This window comes from Pan paniscus, chromosome 10 (assembly GCF_029289425.2).
Source record: "Pan paniscus chromosome 10, NHGRI_mPanPan1-v2.0_pri, whole genome shotgun sequence".
Taxonomy (NCBI): domain Eukaryota; kingdom Metazoa; phylum Chordata; class Mammalia; order Primates; family Hominidae; genus Pan; species Pan paniscus.
Window position 1 is genome coordinate 19,040,244 of NC_073259.2, and position 20,302 is coordinate 19,060,545.

The following is a 20,302-nucleotide window of genomic DNA, read 5'->3' on the forward strand; positions in this document are numbered from 1 at the left end:
CCACTTGCTGAGCTCTGGTGCTTTCCTAACCTCCTTTTGGGGCATCCAAGCCTGACACCCCCTATTTTCACATCCACAAAATCAAAAGCCCTGTTCTTTCGGTCTAAGGGATGACATCTGGGTGATAAAAGGAAGATAATTTGAAAACAATGTCTTACTGATGTGTGATTAAACAAGCATTCAACTTCCCCAAAATTGTTTTTGTTGTTTATATAAAGGGTTAAACTGGAAGTTTAAATACATAAAAGCATGCCAAAAAAATGTAGTGGTCATGAAGGCCAGCTGGCCCAGTTTACAGATTGCCTTGGGAACTATTTAAGTCATTCCTACTTCTTTACTGAACCACTAATTTTTCAGATGCTGTAAGGATAATGTGGATAGGAAGAATCAATATCATCAAAACGGCCATTCTGTCCAAAGTAATTTATACATTCAGTGCTATCCCGATCAAGCTACCATTGACTTTCCTCACAGAATTGGAAAAAACTACTTTAAATTTCATATGGAACCAAAAAAGAGCCCACATAGCCAAAACAATCCTAAGCAAAAAGAACAAAGCTGGAGGCATCATGCTACCTGACTTCAAACTATACTACAAGCCTACAGTAACAAAAACAGCATGGTACTGGTACCAAAACAGATATATAGACCAATGGAACAGAACAGAGGCCTCAGAAATAACGCCACACATCTACAACCATCTGATATTTGACAAACCTGACAAAAATCAAGCAATGAGGAAAGGATTCCCTATTTAATAAATGGTGTTGGGAAAAGTGGCTAGCCATATGCAGAAAGCTGAAACTGGATCCCTTCCTTACACCTTATACAAAAATTAACTCAAGATGGATTAACGACTTAAATGTAAGACCAAAAACCATAAAAACCCTAGAAGAAAACCTAGGCAATACCACTCAGAACATAGGCATGGGCAAAGACTTCATGACTAAAACACCAAAAGCCAAAATTGACAAATGGGATCTGATTAAACTAAAGAGCTTCTGCACAGCAAAATAAACTATCATCAGAGTGAACTGGCAACCTACAGAATGGGGAAAATTTTGGCAATCTGTCCATCTGACAAAGGCCTAATATCCAGAATCTACAAAGAACTTGAATTTACAAGAAAACAAACAACACCATCAAAAAGTGGGTGAAGGATATGAACAGACACTTCTTAAAAGAAGACATTTACGCAGCCAACAAACTTATGAAAAAAAGCTCATCATCACTGGTCATTAGAGAAATGCAAATCAAAACCACAATGAGATACCATCTCATGCCAGTTAGAATGGTGATTATTAAAAAGTCAGGAAACAACAGATGCTGGAGAGGATGTGGAGAAATAGGAAGGCTTTTACACTGTTGGTGGGAGTGTAAATTAGTTCAACCACTGTGGAAGACAGTGTGGCAATTCCTCAAGGATCTAGAACTAGAAAAACCATTTGACCCAGCAATCCCATTACTGGATATATACCCAAAGGATTATAAATCTTTCTGCTATAAAGACACATGCACACCTATGTTTACTGTGGCACTGTTCACAATAGCAAAGACTTGGAACTGACCCAAATGCCCATCAATGATAGACTGGATTAAGAAAATGTAGCACATATATACCATGGAATACTATGCAGCCATAAAAAAGGATCAGTTCATGTCCTTTGCAGGGACATGGAAGAAGCTGGAAACCATCATTTGCAGCAAACTAACACAAGAACAGAAAACCAAATATCACATGTTCTCATTCATAAGTGGGAGTTGAGCAATGAGAACACACGGACACAGGGAGGGGAACATCACACACTGGGGCCTGTAAAGGGGTGGGGGGCTAGGGGAAGGATAGCATTAGGAGAAATACCTAATGTAGATGACAGGTTGATGGGTGCAGCAAACCACCATGGCATGTGTATATCTATGTAACAAACCTGCACGTGCTGCACATGTACCCTAGAACTTAAAGTATTTAAAAAAAAAAAAGCCATTCACATGGAGGTGCCAGTACTGCCAAGTGGAAGGGCAGAAGTGGAGTGGCTGCTTGTCTAGGCCATCTGTAACCTGGGGAAACTCATCTTGGAGCATGGGTGTATTGGATAACGTGTGATTTCAGGGCATTTCCAACTGAGAGTTGAAGTTGCATTATAAAGACTTTCTTCAAAAAGAGCTGGAGAACTACTGTGCTTCCCAACACCAAATTCCTTTTTGCCCTATTCCAAGGCAATGCTACCACAGCTGCCTAGCGGAAATGCCCCTTACTACTGCATAAACTGTCTGGCTCACACAGAGTCCCAGCATGACAATTACATAATTGTGTTAAAAGCCCCTTTTTGATTACCTGGGTTTGAGAGGTGAGATTGAAATTCCAATTCAAGAGGAGATTCTGAAATGTTGGGGCAAGGTAACAGGGTGAGGCAGCAAGAGAGAAATAAGTCCTGACAACTGTGATTACTGGAGAATGAAATAATTCTTGCTCCACATAGAGCAGGTCCTGAACGAATGAATGGCTGAATGGTACAGGTCTTTTTCAAATTAATCTCATGATGTGAGGTCTTAGTGTCCATTGATTTCTTCCTCTGTGTGTGTGTGTTGATCGTTCTCATGCCCTTTGCCTGGTGGATCCTGCCTGCCCTTGACTACAGGTATTCTGAGGATCGATACATTTGTGACCATGCCAGACCCTGTGCTTGCAGATGTCCACCATAACCTGAAAAATGTACTTATGGTTGTCAGACCACAGGGATATTTAAGAAATCAAGCTATTCTGCCCACACCGTTTGGACTCCAAATTATCCCAAATTATGTCAGACCTGGGGGTGACCTTCTATATCAGGGGCCAAGTTGCACCAGGTAATGGTGCTCTGGGAGCACCCTGTCTGGTGCTGAGAACTGGCATTGACTTTGACTCTGCCTCCATCTCCACTTGATGCCTTCTCAGCCTTCTTGCCTCAGCATCAGAGGGTTAAAACAACTCCTCTAGCAGCAGCCTCTCCTCATTAGCAACCTGGAATCATTGCAGTGCCGAAGGCTGCATTGTTCTTCAGCATTTGAATACAATTTGCATAACGAAGCAGGTGAGAGCGCCTCTTGCCTGTTCAGGCAGCCCTGATTGGCAGAGAGAAAGGGATTTATAGGTAGTTGGCCACAATTGATTTGGTGCGCTTTTAAAAGGATAAAAAGAAAAGCAAAAAATTGCTCAGTGCTCCAAGTCAAAACCACATCTGTACCCTATGTGGTGTATGTGCTGGTGTGTTTGCAGGGATGGGTGGGTGTGTCATGTAAAGGCATGTGAGTTAATAACCTTGTGTGTTCAAGTGCATTTTTTTTTCTGTAGGAAAAAAAGAAAAGGCTCACTTCCCAGAGGTTCCTGAACCCAGAGGTCCTCAGCTGCAGAGTCCTTCATGACACAATGCTGTTAGCCATCTTGTTCAATTTGTATTTGAGGCCACTCACAGACATCATTAGAAATCACAGTATTCTTTCTTCAGTACCAGGATAACACCCAGCTCAACATCTCTTTTGTACCCAGTCCAAAAAAGGTGGAGTCCCAGCTGTCTCAGGGTCTGTTGGCAATCAGTTCTTGCAAGAAACACAGCTGGCTAATACTTTACTCAGAAAACTGTGGTGCTAGTGATAAGCTGGGAGATGTGTAGAGGAGTTTCACAGAATTAAGCATTTAGGAAATTAATATCAAGGTGGTTTATAGCCTTAAGCTACTCATGATCTTCTTGTCACAAGTACTTCAGAAACTAAACACTGCTCTTGCTCTATTTCCCTTCTGAGATGAGGATGGAGGGGTGAAGTAGGGTGTCCTTCCCTCCACTCCATTTCTTCCCTCTCTGCCTTTTCTACTTTTCCCATAAAGGGAAGGTTGCTGAGAGTGGGATCTTTTCCTTTGTAGCTGGATTAAGTAAACACACTGGTTACTGCCTAGCAGAGAGAAAACATGACACCCAATAATATTCGATGTCTTTTTGATTCATTCATCCAGTCAACTCTCATTATATAAGTGGTTCTTGAATGTGCAAGGGGCTGTATGTGCACAAATGAAGAAAACAAACTTCGCTGGAAATACTTTTGGTTAGAATGAACAAGGTCTCTTCAAGGTTCCTGTGCACTCACAGCTGGATAATGAGTGGTCTCTGGCTGGAGTCCCATTATCACTGCTTTGAGAATCCAAGAAGCCAGGCCAGAGAAGGTCCCCAGGACAGAGGCTTTATTAGATTCCGTTGCCTCAGGCCAATGCCTCTAGAAGCATGCCCCACTTTCCTGTGTCCACACAAAGAAGACACAGGGCTCTGGTAGGCAGTATCACAGGGGCAGATGCAGGCTCTGGGGTCAGCTGTCTGGATCAAATCCTGGAACCCTCACTTTCTAGTTGTGTGACTTAGGTGAATTTGCTTAATCCTTAGATGACTCTCCTCATCTGTAAAATGATGTTAATAATGGTGATCTCAAAGGGTGGGCATAAAGATTAAAAGTAGTGAGGCAGGAGAAAAGGGTCTGGAGGAAGGGAACTTAAGGCTGACTCCTGCTGAATCAAGGAAAAACATCAAGGTCTGGGGGCAGGGAATCTAAGGCCAATTTGCACTGACTTCCCAAAGCTGGATCAAAAAGAAAAAACCTGGGCCTGGGGGCAGGGAACCTAAAGCCAATTAACACAAACTTCCTGAAGCTAAACCGAAAGGAAAAACCCCATCTCCCATTCCCAGTAGCAAAGGATCAAGAGCTATTCTCCCTACCAACCTCCTCCTTCCACCAAGTCTCAGATGGAAAAGGGAGAGTGCCTTGGATTGGCCCTGGGCCAAGCGGGGACCATCCCTTTATCTGCATAGGGCACCAATTCACCTCAGTCTTTAATTAGCCACAGACCAAATCCTTCATCCAGACAAAGGGTAGCCAATAGGAAACTCAAATGGGGTGCTTAAAAACCAGAAAACTTTGTAACCAGGCCCTTGAGCCACTTGCTCGGGCCCACTCCCACCAGGCAGAGTGCTTTCTCGCTTTCATAAATTCCTGCTTTTGCTGCTTGGTTCCTGTGTTTCATTACTCGGTTACTTTGTGTGCTTTGTTCAGTTCTTTGTTCAAAATACCAAGGACCTGGACAACTTCTGGTCAAGACCCTCCATCGGTAATAGTAGAACCATATGTGAAGAGTTTAATAGTAGGCTTGGCACATAATATATGTTCATTACATAGTTCAATAATAAGGGCAGAGAGAAATAGGCAGGTTTGGCCCCAGGAATCCCAGTGGCTATCATCTAGCCAAGAAAGAAAACTCAACATGATGCCAGCTCTTACAGATCCTGCATTCATTCTAGTTGTTCTCCTCCCACTCTAGGGTGGGGTGGAAGGCAGTGGTGTCAGGGAAAAGAGGAGCTGCAGAGGCAGGAAAGCACTTCCTTGGCTGGCACCGCAGTGGTCTGGCATTGCCACTCCCTAGGCAGGGCAGATGTCCTCCTTGCCAGGCAAGTTCTGGGCTCCCCAGAGATGCTCTCAGGAAGAACATTGGACCAACCTCAGTGCAGCTGGTCACTCACATCAGTCCCTCCAGCTTTTCCACTGGACAGCACCCCTCCTGACTCTATCTGTTGCAGTTGCCTTATCTTGGGAAGAAAGCCCTTTGGGCAGGGAGCCTTGAAAAACACCTCCCTCGACCTCAGGCCCAGACTGACTCCCTCCTTCCCATATGGCCTCATCTGGTCTTGAGAAACAGATCTATCTGGCCATTGTGGGGAGTATGGCCCACCAGCCAGGGACCAGTTCTCACCAAGACCTGTCACCTTCAGTCTTCTCAGGTATGGGTCAAATGCCAGCCCTTCTCCATTCTAACTGCAGGGGGTGGATACCAAGCTCTCTAGATGACACCCTCAAAGCAGCTTCAGTAGGTTAAAAAGTACAGAAAAAAGAATTCCACAGCCTTCCAACAGCTACCCCACCCCTTCCACCACCCCAAAGTAGTTTTCTCTCACAATCCTTTTCTTACTTTTGATTTCCTGGGTACCTCCTTGGCAGAGTAGTGCCACACAGGTGGGAGATTTTGGCACCTGTACTTTTATTTCCAGCTGGTTGGAGAGAGTCCTACTTGGTTTGAAAGGGTTCTCCAGATAATTTTGATATCAATGAACTGTTCTACCCCACCACTTCCCTGGCAGCTACTCCTTCCTGTGCACTCCCAAACAGAAACAACTTCTCGTACTGACTAGCCATGTACTTTTTAAAGTGAGGACCCGAGGCCTTGAGCCTCCTCCTCCTGACTTCCTCCTGGAGTGATGGCTGACAATCCAAGCTGCTCCGTGCTGAGGGAGTCGGCTTGCCTGCTCGTTTTCTTCTCTCCACTCTGGCCATTCTCAGGATCATGTTGGCCTGAAGCCAATGCTCCTGATGCTCTCGATCAAAGCCATCACCTGAGTGGCACTGGAGTAAAATAGGAGAGGAAACATCCGAGACTATAGTGTTTTCAGAGTGTCAGCCACTTGGTCTTTAAATGGCTCTCTCTGACCCATGCTGGACAGGAAATCTCCACGTGGAATCGTAAACTAAATGGTTGTGCTTCCCTAGCCTCAGGGAGTCTCAGGCCCCCATCAGCCCTAGCATATGCCCAGCTAGGCCGAAAGGTTCCAAAAATATAGCAGGCTGCACACCTTTTCCACTCTTGCCACCATTACAGCTGGAGGCAACAAGGCTGAAACACAAAAGCCCAGAGCAGCCCTGGCCACAATTTCATTGTGAATATAATTCTGACATCTTTAAAACCTGACTCATTCTAGGCTTGATGCTTTTGGCCACATATAAATTTCCATGCTGCATTAATTTGTCTCAAAGGACTTGAACTTAGTCGTTCAGAAGTGAAACATTAATTCTTAATAAATTCTCAACCCACAACCCACAATTTGGTGAACTTATAAAAGATTAGCCCTCCCCGTACTAAAACATTGATAATTTTTTTGTTTTTAATCAGAAAAGAATGTTGGGGAACTCTCCTATTTTATGTAAATAAAATTTGGAACAAAGCAACTGCCTTCAACAGTTAGCTAAATAGAATAGCTCTCTTATAGAAACAGAGACTAGGCTGTAAATACATTTGAAATTTGGTGGGAATCCTCAGAGCCACCTCCTCCTCCCCACCTGGGAGAGTCAGTCTGACTGGGAGAGGCCCCATAGGGAAGCTATAGACAAATTCAATGATTCCAACAGTTAAAAGAAGTGCTCACTAGCCTCTCCCACATCCAGAACGTTCCAAATCTGAAAGGACAACATCCCATGCTGTGTACTTTGATTTTTGTTAATTAAAATTGTTTGTTGCCTATTTTTGGCTTTAATTTTGGGCCTAGTTCAATTCAATGCAGGTGACAAAACTGTGAATTCATACTCATGCTAGTTTGCATAGTTGCATTAAAAAAGTCGTAGTTCCAGGAAGCCTCTGGTCCTCTAATATCTTGCATAGGGATACCTTTCTAAGAAGGGTAATACAGAGCAGATCCAGGACAGCGTTGGCTTCTGATTACCTCCCTCCCTCCCTTCCTTCCTCTTTCCCCTCATACTCTCTCCATCTGTCTCCTTCCTTCTCCTTCCTTCGTTTCATTTCATTTTTGTGTTTCACAAAAAGATGAGTCTACTAATATCAGCAGAATGAGACAAAGCCAAATTCTTTACCCAGGTAAGAAAGACAAACTTTCTGATATCTATTTAGTAAGTCTTCTATGCACATGGGAAACCTGTGTTCCTTGTGCAGCTTTGTGAGTGCTAAGTTACTATTTATCCAGTTATCTTGGTACCTTTATGTAGTCTTGGAGGGTAGGGATGTGTGTGTGTGTGCGTGCGTGTGTGTGTGTGTGTGTGTACATTCCTGTGTAACAAGGAGGATAAGGCTACAAGAAGAGAGAGGACACCTGTTTGCTTTTGATGAGAAAAGAGTTCCCTGTGCCTGATGATCAAATAAAGTATCTTCCAGTTCTGTGATTTAAACAACATGGCACAGTCTAGAATATGAGAAGAGTGCATTAGTGTTTTTCTGCACAAAGGAATTGTGAAAATGATACATCTCACAGAAACATGTCCTCAATTCCCTTCGATAAGGACATCACTACTAAAAGTCCTCATAGAAGGTAGTGGGGAAGTGTGCACATAAGCAGTGTAGTACGTATTGTGAGAAACTAACATTAATCCAGCTCAAGGACACAGCAAAAGGGAGCACACAATGACACTCAGGTTTTGTATTGTCTCCCTAAAATTAACCAGCAAGGAGAAGACTGCCTATAAAGCATGTCTCTGCAAAGCTTCAGTGCAAACTGGATCCATTCTTCCAGGCAAAGTAGAGGGGAACTGAATCTGATCCCACTGCAAGAAATACTCACTTTGAAAGGATGGGGCTAGGAGACTGACAATGCAAATCGGGACAAAGAGGAGAAGCACTGAAGTCTAAAGGATGAAATGAGCTCAAAGTGCAGATTACGGAAGAAGTTGTGAAGGCCTTGTATTAGGTCCCTGTGGCAGCCATAAAAAATAGCCACAAACAGAAGCTTATTCTCACATAGTTCTGAAGGCCAGAAGTTCCAAAACAAGGTGTTAGCTGGGCAGTGCTTCTTCCAAAGGTTCTAGGGGAGAATCCATATCTTGCCTCTTTCAGCTTCTGGTGGCTCCATGTGTTCCTGTGGCTGCATCACTCCTGTGTCTGCTTCCATCTTCATATGGTCTTCTCATCTGTGTATTTTCTCCCCTTCTGTGTCAAATCTGTGTCTGCCTTTTTCTTACAAGAACAATTGTGTTTGGATTCAGTGTCTACCTGGATACTCCAGGATAATCTCATCTTGAGATCTTTAACTTAATTACATTTGCAAAGACTTTTTTTTTTTTCCAAACAAGGTCAATGTTTGTAAGTTCTAGGGGTTAGGATGTGGGTATATCTTTGGGAGGATACAATTCAACCCACTTCAGGCCCCAACAAGGTAGTAGAGCTTAGAGGTGAGGAATACAGTGTTAGAAGTCATAGGAAGGCAAGAAGCAGGTGGTCGTTCAAGGGAAAGAGGGCCGTTCAAGGGGAAGGGGACCACAAAAGAGGAAGGAGTAAAAGGCAACTGTGAAGCCTTGCTAGGAACCCAGTCATCAACTCCGGGTCATCTGCCCCTCAGGACTTGGAGGGTGACCACTACTAAGCCACAGGATGTTGAACTGAAGTTAAGGATCTCTTGTCTCAGTAAAGATGGATTCAGCAACTAGGACTTGGGGGTACCTGTTGGGGCACATAGCAGACCCATTCTTAAATAATGCCAGAGAAGAAGTAGGGGTAGCCAACCCTGATGGACAGACCTGGGGTTAGCCAAGCCCCAGGGATCTGTTCTGGACCCATTTGGATGGAGGTCACCCTGGCAGGAATGAAGGAGGCTCAGCGCTTGGGACAGCAGTCCATGGAAAGGGTCAGACTGGCTCTGCCAATTAAGAGAACAAAAGGCAGGTGTCCTTCCCCATCTCGTGTGCATTCTGTACCTCGGACACTCCCAGGATTTGGGGAGTTTTACATTTTCCAGATCTGCTCTTGATCAGTAGCTCCAAGAAGAATAGTTGCCTGACAGGCCAAGAGGACTCCCATGCATGAATCATACCCTTACATTTTGCTCAGCTACCTAGAGGTGCAACCCAGGCCCTCATTACTAGCTCCCTGGCTAGTTGGTCATGACTGCTACTTTCTCAATTAAGTTATTTTTAGCCCAGTATTCCATGGTCTGAGCGAGATGATCTGGGCCAGGAAAAGGGTGTGACAGATCGGGCTGGAGGTTGGCTGTCTCCTGCTGGCTTCCAGCCTAAAGTTAATAGGGCAGGAAAATACATTTGTGCAGTGGAAAGCATGGCCCCATTTCCTCACACATGCTCAACAACCACTCAACATTTCAGGGTAGTTGTGGAGTAAATTTGCTTATCACCAGGCTGATTTGTTCCAGAACGCATATTTATTTACTTGCCTGCATATTGATTTAAAAGTCATGCCCTTCCTATATCCCAAAAGAATATGAAGTGACTTCCAGACCCCCATGGGACTTCTTGGAAACCCAGAAGACTCATTATTCATTTAGGTGTTACGTGGCCATCCTGATGTACCTCCAGTGTTGCAGGCAAAGATAGCTACCCTCATTAAGCAGATGAGCACATTTTTGACATTTGAAAGTTAATAAAACTCCTCTATTTCCTTGAGGAAAAGAGCTGCAAAATATATTTCAGGCATGTGTCACAATGGTGGTAGGAATGTGTGAAATCGTTTGCAGCCAGATACCCTGGAGAGCCCAATGGTCAAACGGCAAACTTCTGTGACTTTAGCAGCCTCCACCTCCCTGTGGGCTTCCTTCAATCTGACCCCAGACCCCACTGACCCCCTAACTGTCCCTTCTCACTCCTGGTGCCACCGTTCTCCACCATCCAACAGTAGCTTAAAGCTAAGGGTCACTCTATACACAGGCTAAAGTCAATTTGAGGGCCATTAGCCTGCCCAAGTACTGGAAATCACCATTCTTCTCTATTTAAAATAATGTCTCTAAAAGGCTTATTAAATAAAGTGCAAATGTTACAATACTATCTAATTATTATGGCTCAATTAATTAGATAGCTACATGTTAGTAGGGGGAAAGGATCTAACTTGTTAGGCTTTGATAAGGTAGATAGGAATGTAGGAAGAAAAGTGAATAACTGGAAAAAGCATCAAATAGCATCAGGGTCTAAACAGGGTGGCACACTGTTCAGGGGCTATAGTGAGCCAGGAACACCATAAGGGCAAATTATTTAACCTCACCAAGCTTCAGTTGCCTCATCTACAAATAAAGATATTAACAGCACCATTATATAAGATAATCTATGAAATATATTTGGCATGATGCCTGGCTTGTAAGAGCTGAAAAAAATCTTACCTGGGATGTTATTGCTGAAGTTATATTATTATTAATAATAATAACAATGATAATCATTATTATTAGTAGTAATAGTAGTGGTAGTGTTAATGTGCCCTGTTAAGTGGAATCAAGGCATTACATTAAAGGATAGGGAATTAAATAGGAAAGTGGGGGCAGGGGTGTCAATTCCAGTCCTTATCTATGTCACAGCTTTCCCTGAGATTAGCTACAAGAGAAACACCCTGACAGAGTGATTTTAGAGCCAAATACACAGGGACTCAAATTTTGGCTCTGTCACTTGATAATGCATAACTTTGGGGAAGTTACTAGTTTTCCAGAGTCTCGGTGTTCCTATTTGTAAAATGAGAATAATCATACCTGTGTGAAGATTATCCAAATAGCATACACAGAGCATACAAAATGTACCTAGTGCCCAGCAAATATGTCCCCCTCCCTCACTGGCCAAGCTCTTTTTCCTTCATACTATGGTTGGCAGACTGCAAAATGAGAAATCCATCTGGATGGGTGAGAAATATGAGAATGCATTGTGGGCTCTTTGTTAAGAGAAGAAAGATGTCACTAGCTCCCTTACACCCTCCTCCCACTGGGGGAGCTGATGGAATGTACAGTCGGGTTGCTGAATGTTCGAACTTGCACCCATATTTAGGTACAGCATGTAGTGGAATAATTCTGAATTCACTGTAATGTGCTACCGCAAAATGGAAGCCTTCCAGTATAAAGGAGTACAAAAATAGGTTTTCATGGAAATTTAACTCTGGTTTTCTACCTTAACACAAATGAAATCTGAGTACATTTTTTTTCTGCAAAAAAGCTGAAGATAACTTTTTAAAAAGCTATAAATCGAATGGCTACAAATATCTTTCCATCATCGCTCCAAGATATTTATCACTTGATGTGAGTTATATGGAAGATACATCATCTGTAATAGTCAAAACAAGTTTAGGAACCCTTCTCCATTTTAAATGTTACTTCCTTGATGAAAATCTAATCACATTGGAAAATAATCTTCAAAATCATCTCATTTCTTTTCTCAACATTATTGTTTGAATGTCTTTATTCTTTTTCTAAATTCACAGAATATACTTCCTCTCATGCATTACCATACCCTGTCCCAATAATTTGTTTTCTTTAGGTGTTAGACTGTAAGTAAGTAAGACTATAAGAATTTTAACATTTTAAGTATATTTTCAGGAAACTCTCTTTCTGATTTATATAACTGTCCATGACACTGATATGCAGTCATTAGTTACTTAAATGTTTTTTATAATTATGTAAATCATGTTGACAGATTCTGGTAGGGTGCTTACACTTTACTGTTTTGTCATCTGCAAAGTTCTGAAATGTATCAGATAACCATTTACAAAGTAAACAGCTGTTAAGGGGCACTTGCTGACTTGTTGCTTTCTTTGCCTGTGATGCTGGGTCCGTTGTTTTTGCCAGGGGCTCTTAAGTAAATACAACCTCTCTTCCTCTCTCCCCACAGACTCTTTTTTTTTTTTGTCTTAATGATGAACAACTTATGGTCATTGACTTTGTGGAGTTCATGGTCAGACAGAGGAATAGGTGGTCAGGTATTGGCCTATAGATTATTGTAATAGAATGTGGAAGATACGTGTTATAATAAAGATTTGAATAGTTGCCATAATAGAGCACTAATTTCCCAGATGAGCTAGGGAAATGACTAATTTCCCAGATGAGCTAGGGAAAGCTCCACAAATAAAGGGATCTCTAATCTAGGTTTTGAAGTTTCAGTAGGAGTTTGATGAGTGAAAAAGTGGGGAAAAAAGCCTCCCAGGCAGATGCATAGATAGAGGTATAGTTGAAAAGGATGAACAGTTGTGGATACCCAGGATATCAGATGCAGGAACCCAAGCATTGGCCAATGAGACTGCAGAGCTGGGGTCACAGTGGAAATTATTTGCAAAGGTCTTGAAAGTCTCTCTCTCTCTCTCTCTCTCTCTCTGACACACACACACACACACACACACACACACACACACACACACACCTGTCTTCATTCTATAAAACAAACTGATGGGATCCAACTTTTAGAACATAATGAGCACGGTATGGAGGACAGACATGTGCATATCCTGTCTGCTTTAAGAAGCCTAGAAATGGTACTTATTTCAAAATCATGGAAAAGAAAACTATCTTCCTCCATCTCAGTTATGCTTAGTTCAAACAGAAAAACATTCAGTTGTTACTGCATGGCCCATGAGGGTAAGAGAAAGATAAGTGCAGTATGCCAAGTAATTTTTGAGACATTTGAAGGAAGCATTTTGATACCCATGCAGATCCTCCACTTAACAGCCAAGAAGGTCTGTGACCTACCTCATCTCTGCCATATTGATGCACAGTGACATGATCTCACCATACAGTGCTATAACCATGCATAGGACGTGATACACTACACCCCTGCCATGTCATGCATGGTGACATGGCCCTGCTATACTCTGTGTGGTACATAGTCTACTACCTCTCTGCCACAGCCTCATGTGAAGACATGGTCTGCCATACCTCTGACAAGTCTACACATGGGGCATGGCCCATCAAGTTTCTAAAACATCCATGTTTTAGGGTGGTGCGTTAGTGCATTTTATGTTGCTATAGAGGAATACCTGAGACTAGGTAATTTATAAAGAAAAAGAAAGATTCAGTTGGCTCACAATTCTGATGTCTGGAAAAGTTCAAGTTTGGGCGTATGGTGACATCCTCAGGCTGCTTCCACTCATAGTGGAAGGGGCAGGGGAGCCAGCATGTGCGGAGATCATATGGCAAGAGAGGAAGCAAGAGAGAGGGGAGGTGCCAGGCTCTTTTTAACAATCAGCTGTTGGGGGAATTCTCATGGGAACTAAGAAAGCAAAAACTCACTCAGTCCCACCCCTCCCAAGGGAGCCACTAATCTGTTCATGAGAGATCCACCCCCATAGCCCAAACACTGGCCATTAGGCCCCACCTTCAACACTGGGGATCAAATTTCAACATGAGATTTAAAGGGATCAGACATCCAAACAATAGGAGGTGGGCGTGGTCCACCTTACCCTAAGCCACAACCAAGTATTGAGCTCTGAGGTTGTTCTCCACCCTATTACTGTCCAGGTTACAGAAACAGTCACCAAAAGGTGATTGTGGTAGCGGCTGCAAATGGGGGGAAAAGGAGGTGTGCAGCTCAAATTTTAGTTAGGGTCGTGATGAAAGATGTTGATGAAGGAACAATAAGAGAGGGGTTTAAAAATGGATTAATACATGGATGAATATATAAATAAATGTATCATAAATCATGAGATGAGAGAAGTAAATAAAAGCTTCCAAATAAGAGAGAAAAAAATACAAGAGAGAGAATTTTTTTTAAATAAGGAAGAAAAATAAAGCAAAAAGGAAGACAAATCAGAGAAACAGATAACACCAAAGGGGTAAACACCGTGGAGTATATATTTTCCATGGGCCATGATGCGCCCATCTCCTCAGTGTGGGTACACAGCGGCGGCCCTCTAGTAACACCCCACACTGGCAGCCCTGTGCATTTAGGCCACCCAACCACATCTAACAGGAGGTACCATGCACTCCAAAAAAAAAATATATATATATATAAAATATATATATAATAAGTATATAAAAATATATATTATATATAATATGTAAAATACATATAATATATATTATATATAATAAATATATAATATATATTATATATAATAAATATATAAAATATATATAATAAATATATATAGTATCTTTTCTCAAGATACTATTTATCTTCTCCACATGCCTTTGAATGTTCTTGATAAGTAGAGATGTAGAAGGAAGAATGAGAATCTGAGCCCCTGAAGAGAATATCTCCTCCTTTTCATTCTTCTCAGACCATTTGCTTAAGTGTGTAGGGTTTTAGGTTGGGCAAATCTAACCCATGTGCAAAGTACTATTTGGTCTGAAGACACACCTGTCTGCAGCTCATGGCTTCATCCTGGGGGGGGGTGGGGGTGGGAGTGGAAAAATATCACATTTTCTAAATCTTAAGGAAATAGAGTAGAAAATTTGTTGTAAGCACAAGTCTCCAAAATTATTTTGGCCATAGGCTTTATGGGACACTCCATGAAAGTGTCTCCCATCCCTAGTCCTGGTTACATAGTTTCAGGAGACAGATCTCCCATGGAAAATGTGATGCTTCAGGCAGACTGGAGGGTCAGATGTATTTAGAATGGGTTTTGTACATCCTCATCCAGCAGTGATGGAAAACAGCAGACACTTTCCCTTCTCTCTCAATTGCATAGGCCCGCAGGAGGCCTGCAATTAGTAAGGGGGCAGCCCATTCATCAGCACCACACAGGGGCAATCATCCAAATCATCCAGTTAAACAGCAGTTACTTCTCTTCAAGACACAATGCTTCTTCCTGCTCAGCCCCAGAAACACATGAGTGTGCACCGGAACCAAGGGAGAGCCCACAGCCAAACACCACTGGGAAGAAAAGGAGGCCATCATGCGCCCATCTCCTCGGTGTGGGTACACGGCGGCGGTCCTCTAATAACACCCCACGTGGGCAGCCCTGTGCAGATAGGCCACCCAACCACATCCAACAGGAGGTACCATGCACTCAGAAAGCCACTAACATACCAAGCCCCTTATTTTCAGCCTAGGGTGTACTAGTGATAACTTTTCACGAATCAGGAGGCCAACATGAAGTCATATTATTTCAGTAGGGAAACTGACTTCTACTCCCATGTTCCAATACAAGAAAACATAAGAAAGAACGGTCAATTCCAAAAATTTAGAAGACAAGCAGGTACATGAGAACTTTGAGTATGGCTGAGAACACAATTGAGGGAAAGACGGGAGATTTCAAATGAGTCTCTTACCTTTTTGTCGCTCAGGCCAGAAACCTGGTCCACATATTCCTCTTGGATCATGAAGGCAGCTAAGTTGGCAGTGTAGCTGGCCAGGAAGATGACAGCAAAGAAGGCCCACACTGACACCATGATCTTGGAGGTGGTCCCCTTTGGGTTCTGCACAGGTACGGAGTTGTTAAACACCAGACCCCAGAGCAACCAAATAGCTTTGCCGATGGTGAAAGAGGGTCCACCAGGCTCTGGCATGACAAAAAGACAAGGACGAAAGTTAAGCCATTGTGGCTGGTTCTGTTGAAACCTACAAATACACAGGGTGAGTCCCTGCTCAGAGCAGGAAACCCTTCCACTAAAACCAAGCCCTTTTATAGACGGCTTTTAAATTTGAGAGTGTGTATCTCTCTTTTCCAGGGACTCTCAGGAGGGCTGCAGAGGGTTCCTTAGGAGAAAAACCAGAAGCCCGGGGTGTGTGTGGGATGGTCTTTCTTGAACTAACAGTCATGACTCCCCTCTGGAGGAGCCATCAACCTGCCCCCATATACAAGACCCTCTCAAGATTACATCAAAACTGAGTAAAACAGGCCAACTATGTCACTATGGTCACACTTGGGTCATGTCTGTCATTTTTTCCTAAATTTTATATTTGTATCTACCAAGAATGCATTTTAACTTCCAAAAACATCAGCAAGAATTGTGTAAGATTGTTTTCTACCATTCATAAACCCTCGCCAAGTCTGTTTATACTGATGCTAGATGGCTTAGAATGCACTTTTTCCTGATTTTTCTTTAGCTTCTAGCACTTAGCACTCAATGTTTCAAAGACAACCCTGATCCTACTCCGATGCCAACACTTCCCAACTGGTTTCCTGCCATAGAAGCTTGCGTGTAAAAGAATATCAGAGGCCAGGCATGGTGGCTCACGCCTGTAATCTCAGCACTTTGGGAGGCCGAGGTGGGCGGATCACGAGGTCAGGAGATTGAGACCATCCTGACTAACATGGTGAAACCCCGTCTCTACTAAAAAGACAAAAAATTAGCTGGGCGTGGTGGCGGGTGCCTGTAGTCCCAGCTATTTGGGAGCCTGAGGCAGGAGAATGGTGTGAACCCAGGAGGCGGAGCTTGCAGTGAGCTGAGATCGCGCCACTGCACTCCAGCCTGGGCAACAGAGCAAGACTCTGTCTCAAAAAAAAAAAAGAATATCAGGAAGGCCAAAGGGGAAGTCATAGAATCCTGGCCTGGCTACCTGCATCTAAGGGGAGAAAGGAAGCTGCTTTTGACTTTGATTTCCCCCCACCTAACCTTTGCATAGACAGTGCTTGGGCTTCTGCCCATGTATGTATTGTGACCTCACTGCAATCTCTATTTGCTGATGGTAAAATCTTGCCTGTTGTCTGAATCTCCATGTAGCCCCTCCACTGCAGAAATGAACATCTGCCTGCACAGTTTTACAACATATTTGCACAGGTCTTATGATGTAATCTGTGATCCTGATAGCATCTGCTCAGCCAAATAAATCATCAGGGACAACTCATGTTGAACCTGATATCTAACTGTGCACACACATCTGTGCGTGTGGAACTTATTTCATGCAACAGATGTGTAACTAAAAAGTTGTTTATAAATCAAAGCTTTATAAATTGTAAAATGCTCTAAGGAGACTTGATATTTAAAGTGGCCCCATGTTGAATTCCTCTGTGAAGACAAACATCCTTCGGTAAAGTGAGTAATTGTAAGCCCTCGCTCTGAGCTTTCTTTGCAAATCTGGATTTTCGGCTCCTGTTATTTTTTCAAGGGAGAGAGGCAATGCACACTGACTTTAGCTCTTGACATTGCCAACCTAAGTATATACTCATGTGATTCCCAGATGTTCCACTTCTCACTGGTGCCACACAGGCTGGGATATAGGCCATGGTTTCTGGATGAAGCACAGGTGGAAGGCCCCTGATTGTACCATGCCATGGAGACACCCCAACTCCCACCTCAGAATACACAAACCAAATTAAAAGGTAGGTCTGCACTTGGAAATACTTCAGTAAAGTGTTGTTTCACAGCTTAGACTGTGAATCCAACAGAAGCATGAGGAAGATTTTATAAAATACTGCTGCCTGAAACCCTATACTCAGAGATTCTTATTAAATTGGTGTAGGGTGGGGCTGGTTATTTTAACATGCAACCAACATAGAGAAACACTATTTTGAAACATACAGTGGTCTAAGCCCCAACCTAGACTTAGTGAATCAGAAAAGGAGGTCCAAGCACCTGTGTCTTTTAGATGCCCCATAGATCACTCTTATGTGTAGCCAGGTTTAAGAATCTTTCCTCTTGGAGGTTTAATTCTAGGATAGAGCTCACATTCTGGAATGGAGAAGACTCAGAGAAGGCAGAATATTTCTTAATCCTGGGGTTCTCAGGAAGTTTTAGAGGAGTTATTTACAAGGATCCCATGGTCCCCTTTAGAAATCATGCGAACTTTTAAAAACTGTCATAAATGCCTCAAACACATGGGCAGCCCTCACATCTCTAGGTCTACCTACCCAGGAAATTGGACCATACCCAATAATAGCTATGAGTGAGAATTGGTCTTTCCCATTCGTTTTATTTCCAACACCCAACTTTTATACTCTCGGGCAAGGGGGTTGAACCAGGGGCATATGCTTTGGAGATCTGGTACCTCAGTTGTGATCCTTTGGCACTGGGGAACTCAACCAGCCACAACCACCTGCATATATCCTGGGGCAATCCATTTCTTCTTGTTCTTAACATGTGTGTATAATCTGCCTTGTTAGCGGCATCTGTTCCAACAGACTGCCCACAGCCTAAGGTTATCAAAATAGTTTCCTGTGACATGTTTATGCTATACCCATATCTACCAATAGTTTTTCCTCTCCTTTACTTGGGAGTGAAACTAGGCTTGGGGCCAGGCATAAAGCAGACCTATAGATTCAAACTAACATCTTAACTGGGGTATTTCTAAAGAGACGCCAAGCTGGTGACTTAGAAATGTTCACCTGAGGGTTCCTTTTCAGAAATGGATATGCTAGGGAAAATGCAGATAACAAATGAGGAGTCCAGAGATTTGAAAATAAGGAGAAAAAAACTGGGGAAGTGCAGCGGTTCCAGCCGGCCTTACCTCTGCCATCAGCGAGGCACCTGTTATAACCCACAGGGCTGAAGTACTCAAAGACAAAGACAGCCACGGCTGAGACGATGAGCAGCATCACAAACATCATCACCCATACGTCAGCGCTGAATGGCTCTGAGGAAGGGAAAAAAGCAGTGCTCAGGGTTAGAACAGAGAGCAAAAGAATTCGAATTAATTCACATATTCATTTCATATTTTAGGGGGTGGGGAACAAACCACAATGTGTTGTCTGCCTTCAGGAAGCCAGGGCCTAGGTTAGATTGTACTGAACCATTTCCTTAAAGGTCAAGGATTGCCTTCCTTCAAATACATGAGAAGGACAGCTTCATGCCCGTGAGCCTTTTAGGTTGTAGAGGCAGTTTCTGCCATTATTGGACCAATATCTGGGTATTTCAGTAAATGGTGCAATTGGAAGAAGCACTAGCTATGAAGTGAGTGAGTTGTATTGGACTGACTCAATTTATGTTCTCATCTATATGGCCACACCATGTAATGGAGGCCTGGAAATGCCTTCTCCAGTGCTTCTGAACCTTGCAGACACAGTCTTTCTCAACAGACCTACCTACTATTTTAGAGTTGAATTTGTTCAGGAATAATTATGTACAATAAATAACCAGCCACCTTTTCCCCTTGTATCATTTCTCTTAAACTTCCTAGCCTAGATTCACTTTTTCAACCTACTTTGATGTATTGTATGTTATCAGACATCATTAGGGTATGAGAATATAAGTCAATGTTAAAGTATCCTTCCACGTTAAATATTATTATCTGCAACAGTGGGAATTTAACAAGTGACAAGGGAACATGTCTAAGCTGTAATTCACAAACCAACTACAATCTATCCCCCATTACCAAGTGATAGGGTTGATGGGACAAGACTGGGCAAGGTAGCAAGAACGTTCCACACATGCTTTCTTTAATATCTTTAATCATGTGTGCTGAATCCTTTCCAATTGAGCTAAATATCTCTCTGGCTTGGAGGTGTCCAGAAACTAGATACTATATTCCAGAAGCCATCTCTGTAAAGGCCTATAAAAAGGGACAATCACTATTCTGTCCCATGATACAATGGTCCCTCAATTGTGTCTCAAAATAGTTCTGGCCTTTTTAGCTGTCACAGCACATTGTAAACTCATAACTAAGTGAATTAACATGCTGTTTTCTCCATCTTCCAAATCATTAATAAAGATGAAGTTTAAAAAGGGGAAAAATTGGCTGAAAATTAGAAAATATATTTCTTATCTGAAACCTACTTTGTTATTGAACTCCCAAAGGAATTGTAAAAGCCTGGTCACTTAATCAATTTTTAAAAGATCTTGATAAAGCCCCAGTGCTTAACACACCAACTGTGAAATGCAAAACCGTTCAATGGCAGCTACAGATGCGAGCGTAAGAGGTACAATTCAAAGACTCTCTCCAG

The 20,302-nt window shown here is 42.8% G+C and overlaps 1 protein-coding gene across 2 annotated transcripts in view; it reads right to left on the minus strand.

The window, feature by feature from the left end:
- Positions 1-20,302, minus strand: part of GRIN2B (glutamate ionotropic receptor NMDA type subunit 2B) — a 439,516-nt gene that overhangs the window by 47,445 nt on the left and 371,769 nt on the right. For both annotated transcript variants that reach the window (XM_034935408.4, XM_008969550.5), the window contains 2 exons: positions 18,871-18,996; positions 15,753-15,982 (listed from right to left, as the gene is read on the minus strand). In XM_034935408.4, the coding sequence (XP_034791299.1) occupies positions 15,753-15,982; positions 18,871-18,996 (356 nt within the window). The remainder of the gene's footprint in view (positions 1-15,752; positions 15,983-18,870; positions 18,997-20,302) is intronic.